Consider the following 6,020-nt stretch of genomic DNA (forward strand, 5'->3'; position numbering starts at 1 on the left):
AAGTAAATTATTTTGTTACATTCTACTATTAATTCGCAAAAATAAAACGATAACAACAAAAAAATATATTTAAAATTCATTAGTAAACTTCCACACCTATGCCACTGGATAAAATAAAATATGTTCAAATACATTTTAAAAATATATAAAAAGTGGTTTCCGTTCTCCAACATTAATTAATCTAGAAAAAACAAGTTTTTAACTATTCTATATTTAGAACTTCCACAGGTGAAATATGAATCATCCTGTATGTAAAATAAAAAATATTTTTGTCAAAAAAAAATAATAAATCAAGGTGAATATTCTACTATTAATTCAAAAAAGTAAAAACAATTTTTTTTTTGAAATACATAAGTAAACTTCCGCACCGACGCCACTGGGTGAAATACATTCAAACACATTCTAAAACTACGTAATTAAATTAGAAAAAACAGTTTTTAACAGGAATAAAAATCATCCTATATGCAAAAGAATAAAAAAATATAATGATAATCACATTTTTCTTTCTTCGAAGTAAATTACAGCCACCAAACAGTTAAAAAACCAGGAAATTCATCCAAAACACGCATTTTTCCCCCGAAATTTCAACTCTCCCTAAGAAGGCCAAAGATCTGAATTTTTGCCGTGAAGAAAACCGGAGTCGAGGTCGGCCTCATCCTTGCTTATAAATAGAAGCATGCGACGTCTTGCCTGACTCCAGTCCGACGACGATGGTGCAAAAGCGAAAAGTGGACGCCTTCTTCGAGATACCCAACGAACTCGTCGAGTTCATCAAACGGGAAATCGGTGAAGATGACGACCGAATCACACATGTTGAAGATTTACTCAAACAGAGGATGCATTTCGATCAACACATGCCCAAAAATTACGGTACTTTTTACATTAAAATTAAAATTTTTTGAAAAAAAAAAATTCCAGACAAAGCCATGGCTCGGAATTTCATCCGGGGGGCGAAATTCAACCTAGAGATCACCCGGAGGAAACTAGAGGGTTATTTTTTGGCCAAACACACCTTCCCCTTGTTCTACCACAACAGAAACCCCAACTGTAAGGATTTGTTACGGGCCTGCGATACGGTGTAAGTCACACTTTAGGTAATTTTTTTCGGGTAATTTGCCCTTTTAGGAATATTGCAAGGATGCCCAAATTGACCCAAGACGGTGAAAGAGTCTGTATTTTGTCACTGGCCGATTCTAATCCCAATAATTTTGAAGTGGTCGATGTTTTGAAGCTCTTCTGGATGCTCTGTGAGTCCCCCATTTTTTTTCACTAATAACAGTGTTTAATTAATCACATCCGGTGATTTGACAATGACATTTCCGAATTTATTAGAAAATTTAGTCCAAGGGTTTCGACATTGAAATTGACATTGTTTTTGGCCAATGGCAATTAAATTAAATTGACAGAAATAGTGTCTACACCACTAAAAATTTCTACAAGGCGATTCAACTATTTTTACAGTTTTAGTTTTATTTGAAAGAATTTTTTTGGGGGGTGGGGTGGATAAAACTTGACTCACCTTGTATAATGCTTTCACTTTATAATTATTACACTCTATGTTTGTTATTTTCTAATATCCTCCTATTAATGTGCAAAAATAAAAAAAGTTATTTAAAATTTATTAGTAAATTTTCCATCTACGCCACTGGATTAAATGTGATCAAACGCATTCCAAAAGCACATAAAATGTGGTTTTTATTTCTTAAATATTAATTAAACTAGAGAAAACAGTCTTTGACAATCATAAAGGTTTGGCGGTTGAAATATGAACCATCCTGTATGTTAAAGAATAAAAAATATTTTTGTCAAGAAAAATAAATTAAAGTAGATAATTATTTTGTTACAATCTACTATTAATTCGCAAAAATAAAACAATAACAACAAAAAAAAAATGTTTAAAATTCATTAGTAAACTTCCACACCTACGCCACTGAATAAAATATGTTCAATTACGTTTTAAAAATATATAAAATGTGGTTTCCGTTCTCCAATATTAATTAATCTAGAAGAAACAAGTCTTTAACAATATAGAACTTCGGCAGGTGAAATATGAATCATCCTGTATGTAAAATAAAAATATTTTTGTCAAAAAAAATAATCAAGGTGGATAATTATTTTGTCATATTCTACTATTAATTCAAAAAAGTAAAAACAATTTTATTTTAAATACATAAGTAAACTTCCACACCGACGCTACTGGGTGAAAAATATTTAAATACATTCCAAAACTACGTAAAATGTGGACTGCGTTTTTTTAATAATAATTAAATTAGAAAAAACAGTCTTTAACAGGAATAAAAGTTCGGTAAGTGAAATTTGAATCATCCTGTATGCAAAAGAATAAAGAAGTATTTTTGTAAAAAAAATTAATAAATTAAACTATATTATTATTTTGTCATATTCTACTATTAGTTGGCATAGCTAAGAAAGATAAAAGCAAAAAAGTTAAATTTATTAGCCAATTTCTGCTACGCCACTGGATGAAATGTGTTTAAAAGTATATATAATTTTGTTTCCGTTTTTTCATATTATTAATTAAACTAGAGAAAACAGTCTTTAACAACAAAGTTTGACAGGTGAAATTTGAACCATACTGTATGTAAAAAAATTAAAAATATTTCTTGTCAAAAAAATAAACTAAATAAACTACATTATTTTGTCATATTCTAGTACTAATTTGCAAAAATAAAAAAGTTATTTAGAATTCATAAGCAAACGTCTGCACCTACGCCACTGGACGAAATGTGTTTAAAAGGACTTAAAACGTGGTTTCCGTTTTTTAATATTAACTAATCTAGAGAAACATTCTTTAAAATCATAAAAGTTCGGCATGTAAAATCCGAATCATCCTGTATATAAAAGAATAATAAAAAAAACATTTTTTTGTCAAAAAAAATAAATAAAATTCCACTCGAAACGCTCATAAAATCTGTACATACACATCAATTACGAATTATTTACTCGTCTTAACCTTCTAAAATAAGTTTCATCTATTTATTATTCGTATCATACTTCAAAAAAAAACATTAAACAAGATGTTAAGTCTTCCTGTATTATTATCTCGGACGGTAAATTACTGTCACTTAAATGGTAAATTTATTCACAGCACGAACAATAAACAACTTCATTGTTTGAATTTCATTAAAATTTTAATACAGCACCCCAAAAAAACTAAGTAAAAAGAATTTCAACTACGCCACTGGTGCTCTAAGTGCAAAATCCCGACAATTCCACCACGAAAAATTTAAAAATCCGTGCAATTCCATCACGGTTCATCGATTCACCTATTTTTCACTCACAGACCACTTCTCCATCGTCAGTAAAATATTTATACTCGACTATGTGATCGTCAAAGCCGAACATTTGCTAAAATTATTCATTGTTTGAATTTCATTAAAATTTTTGAGACAAATTAGTGAAATTTTTTTTAACTACGCCACGGGTGCTCTAAGCGCAAAATCCCGACAATTCCACCACGGAAAATGTAAATCCGTGCAACTCCCCCACGGTTCATCGACTCACCTTTTTTTTTCTCTCACAGACGACTTGACCCTCACGTGCACCTTCCCCATCGTCAGTGAAATATTCATCTTCGACTGTGCGGGCATCAAACCCGATCATTTAGTGAAACTCCTCAGTGCGCCGTTCAAAAACTCCATTTCGATCCTTCAGGACGCTTACGCGGCCCGCGTGAGTCAACTCCACGTGGTCAATTGCCCGCCAATGGCCGAGAAAATGATCGCCGCTATTCGGCCCCTCATCCACGAGAAGGTCAAAAAGCGGGTGAGTTTTGCACACGATTCGAGTCTCGAAAATCGCTTTCCAGTTTATTGTTCACAAGGGAGTGGAGTCACTGCTTAATCACTTGCAACCGAAAGTGCTACCGGTCGAATACGGGGGGCATCTGGAAAGTATCAGGGATTACAGTAGGTCATGGCAGGAGATATTGGTGGAGAATGCGGATTGGTTCGAGGGACAAGAGGGTGTGAAAATTACGGGAACGCCCCCAAAGAAGAATAAGTTTAACAACAAAAACCTAGAGGGTAGTTTTAGACAGTTGAATATTGATTAAAGTTAGTTAATAAGTCTCGACTGTGATTTCAATTATTTCAATTTTTATTTTACACAAACAATACAAAATAACTTTTACAAAAAAAAAAACAACAACACTTGGCAACTAAAAACCCTAACCTAGAATTAAGTCATCGGAAAAAAATAGATGTTCTTCCTTAATTAAGACAGTCTTTTACTTTATTATTAGTCCAATACTCGACAAAAATCCTCCTGACTAGACATAAAAACCGTTTGAGTAAATATTATATAAAATACTTTTGTTTTCTTAGTAAAAAATCGAATCGTCGCAAAAACACCCCAGTCTTTGGTAACAAAAGACACAATCCGTTATCACAGAATTAAGTCTCGAAATGTTTATAAATCGCAGTCACGTACCCCATCACTTGTTGCCAATCGGGACGTTCTAATTGGATCATGTCGTTAATATTCTGAAATGAACAACCAATCACAACTCGTATATCGCTCACGTGACTTCTTCACTCACCAATGTAGTCGGAATTCCGACACTTTCAGCCGCGCTGAATGCTAATGAAAAGTTTCTTCGTTTTTCTTGCGGTGTGAGACTGTCGTAAGGGATGCGATCGGGAAGATAGGTGTGAAGAAGGGCGCAAAGGGCCAAACCGTCATTCCATGAACTGCTGAAATTCGTTATGTCGATGTTTCGGTAACCCACGGTTTTGTTCTGACACCATTTCAAAAGGGCGTTGCGTTTCGAACCGCCGTTCTTCACCAACCCGTTCAGGGGGTCCTTGCGCTCGCCTACAAAAAAGATATTTCAAAGTAAAGTCAATAATTACAAATATAAAACCTAAAAAACAAAAAGGGCGCAAAAAATGGTAAACGTGGAATTGTGTAATATTCGAATTAGTTTGTGACGTTGCAAATGGCGAGATTACGCGGTCCTGAACAAAGACCGTTTACACCGGAACTGTTACGAAATGGTTTTTGTGCCGTTTTTGAGGGATTTATTACAATAACGAGTCAGTTTTAGTCAAACTCCCGTACGAATTACTTGGATTGTAATAATTGTCCGAATAAATTACTTATTTCGTAGTTCAGTGGAAAATTGTGTAGAAATGAGGGCTGTTTTATTAGTGCGTGCATGTAGAGTATTTTCGAGTGCTTAATAGACATTTAGTAGTGCGCGATTTTTAAAATTTCGAGTAACTAATAAGTGCAAATGGTGTAAATTAAAAAAACAATCGTGTTACAAGAAACTTACACTTTTTGAATTTTATTTAATATTTTCAACTGATTTAATAACACACATTGAACTAATTTTGTGTTTCTTTATTTTCAGTAGGTTAATTGCTACAAAGGGTAGCACAAAAAGATGCCATAAAGGTTAGTGCATTTTCATTTTTTATTTTGTTGTTTATCGCAAAGTGAAGTGTGTGAATTTGTGATTTTAAGTAAGTATTTACCAAAATAATGAATAGAAAATTAGGTGTGATTTAGATAAAATGTATTATTTTTCAAAATTTATAGAAAACACTTAAATCGAGTGAAACAAACAAAATAACATTAATGTTATTTCTTTTTTGCGACTTTTAATTGTGTTTTGACAAGATTTTGCAAAATAAATGAGTCTTTGGTTTAAAAATGAAGAAAATCAAACAAAACGAGCTAAAAATTATATCAAAATCGATTTACTTTTGTAATTTTTTAGTACATTTAAATAAGTTTTTCGATTTTTTTGTTTTAATCTCAAAAAAATGTTTTAAGACTTAACAAAGGCAAAAATAACACTTGTTTTTGGGCCATTATGTAGAATTTTTGGCTTGCTTATAACAAAAGTTTGCAAAATAATTGTGTCTCTAGCTGAAAAATATAAAGCATTTGAAAAACAAAAGTAAATTAAAATCTCGTAAAAAACAGAACTATTTTAACCAATTTGGTGGTTTTTCATATTTTTTTTCTGCGAGAAAATTTAACGAAATAATCAA

At 32.2% G+C, this 6,020-nt stretch overlaps 2 protein-coding genes across 2 annotated transcripts in view; one reads left to right on the forward strand and one right to left on the reverse strand.

The window, feature by feature from the left end:
• Nucleotides 1–616: 616 nt before the first annotated feature.
• Nucleotides 617–4,237, forward strand: LOC123009190 (alpha-tocopherol transfer protein-like). Its single transcript, XM_044405328.1, has 5 exons — nucleotides 617–870; nucleotides 919–1,078; nucleotides 1,126–1,247; nucleotides 3,542–3,783; nucleotides 3,827–4,237. The coding sequence occupies exons 1-5, from the start codon at nucleotides 711–713 to the stop codon at nucleotides 4,070–4,072; spliced, it is 930 nt and encodes a 309-aa protein (XP_044261263.1). The 5' UTR covers nucleotides 617–710; the 3' UTR covers nucleotides 4,073–4,237.
• A 175-nt stretch (nucleotides 4,238–4,412) lies between these two features.
• Nucleotides 4,413–6,020, reverse strand: part of LOC123009137 (cytospin-A-like) — a 3,253-nt gene continuing 1,645 nt past the window's right edge. The window contains exons 2-3 of the mRNA XM_044405264.1: nucleotides 4,559–4,833; nucleotides 4,413–4,502 (exon numbers count right to left, since the gene is read on the reverse strand). Of these exons, the coding sequence (XP_044261199.1) occupies nucleotides 4,413–4,502; nucleotides 4,559–4,833 (365 nt within the window). The remainder of the gene's footprint in view (nucleotides 4,503–4,558; nucleotides 4,834–6,020) is intronic.

The sequence above is a fragment of the Tribolium madens genome, unplaced genomic scaffold (assembly GCF_015345945.1).
Source record: "Tribolium madens isolate multiple individuals breed KSU strain unplaced genomic scaffold, Tmad_KSU_1.1 Scaffold_71;HRSCAF=194;Tcas5.2_LG6, whole genome shotgun sequence".
Taxonomy (NCBI): Eukaryota; Metazoa; Arthropoda; class Insecta; order Coleoptera; family Tenebrionidae; genus Tribolium; species Tribolium madens.

Excerpts from the sequence above, each read along its gene's own strand:
- LOC123009190 (XM_044405328.1), top strand. The coding sequence starts at position 711 with ATGGTGCAAAAGCGAAAAGTGGACGCCTTCTTCGAGATACCCAACGAA. Across the intron at positions 1,248-3,541 it reads GAAGCTCTTCTGGATGCTCT|ACGACTTGACCCTCACGTGC; the intron begins GTGAGTCCCCCA and ends TTTCTCTCACAG. Across the intron at positions 3,784-3,826 it reads ACGAGAAGGTCAAAAAGCGG|TTTATTGTTCACAAGGGAGT; the intron begins GTGAGTTTTGCA and ends ATCGCTTTCCAG.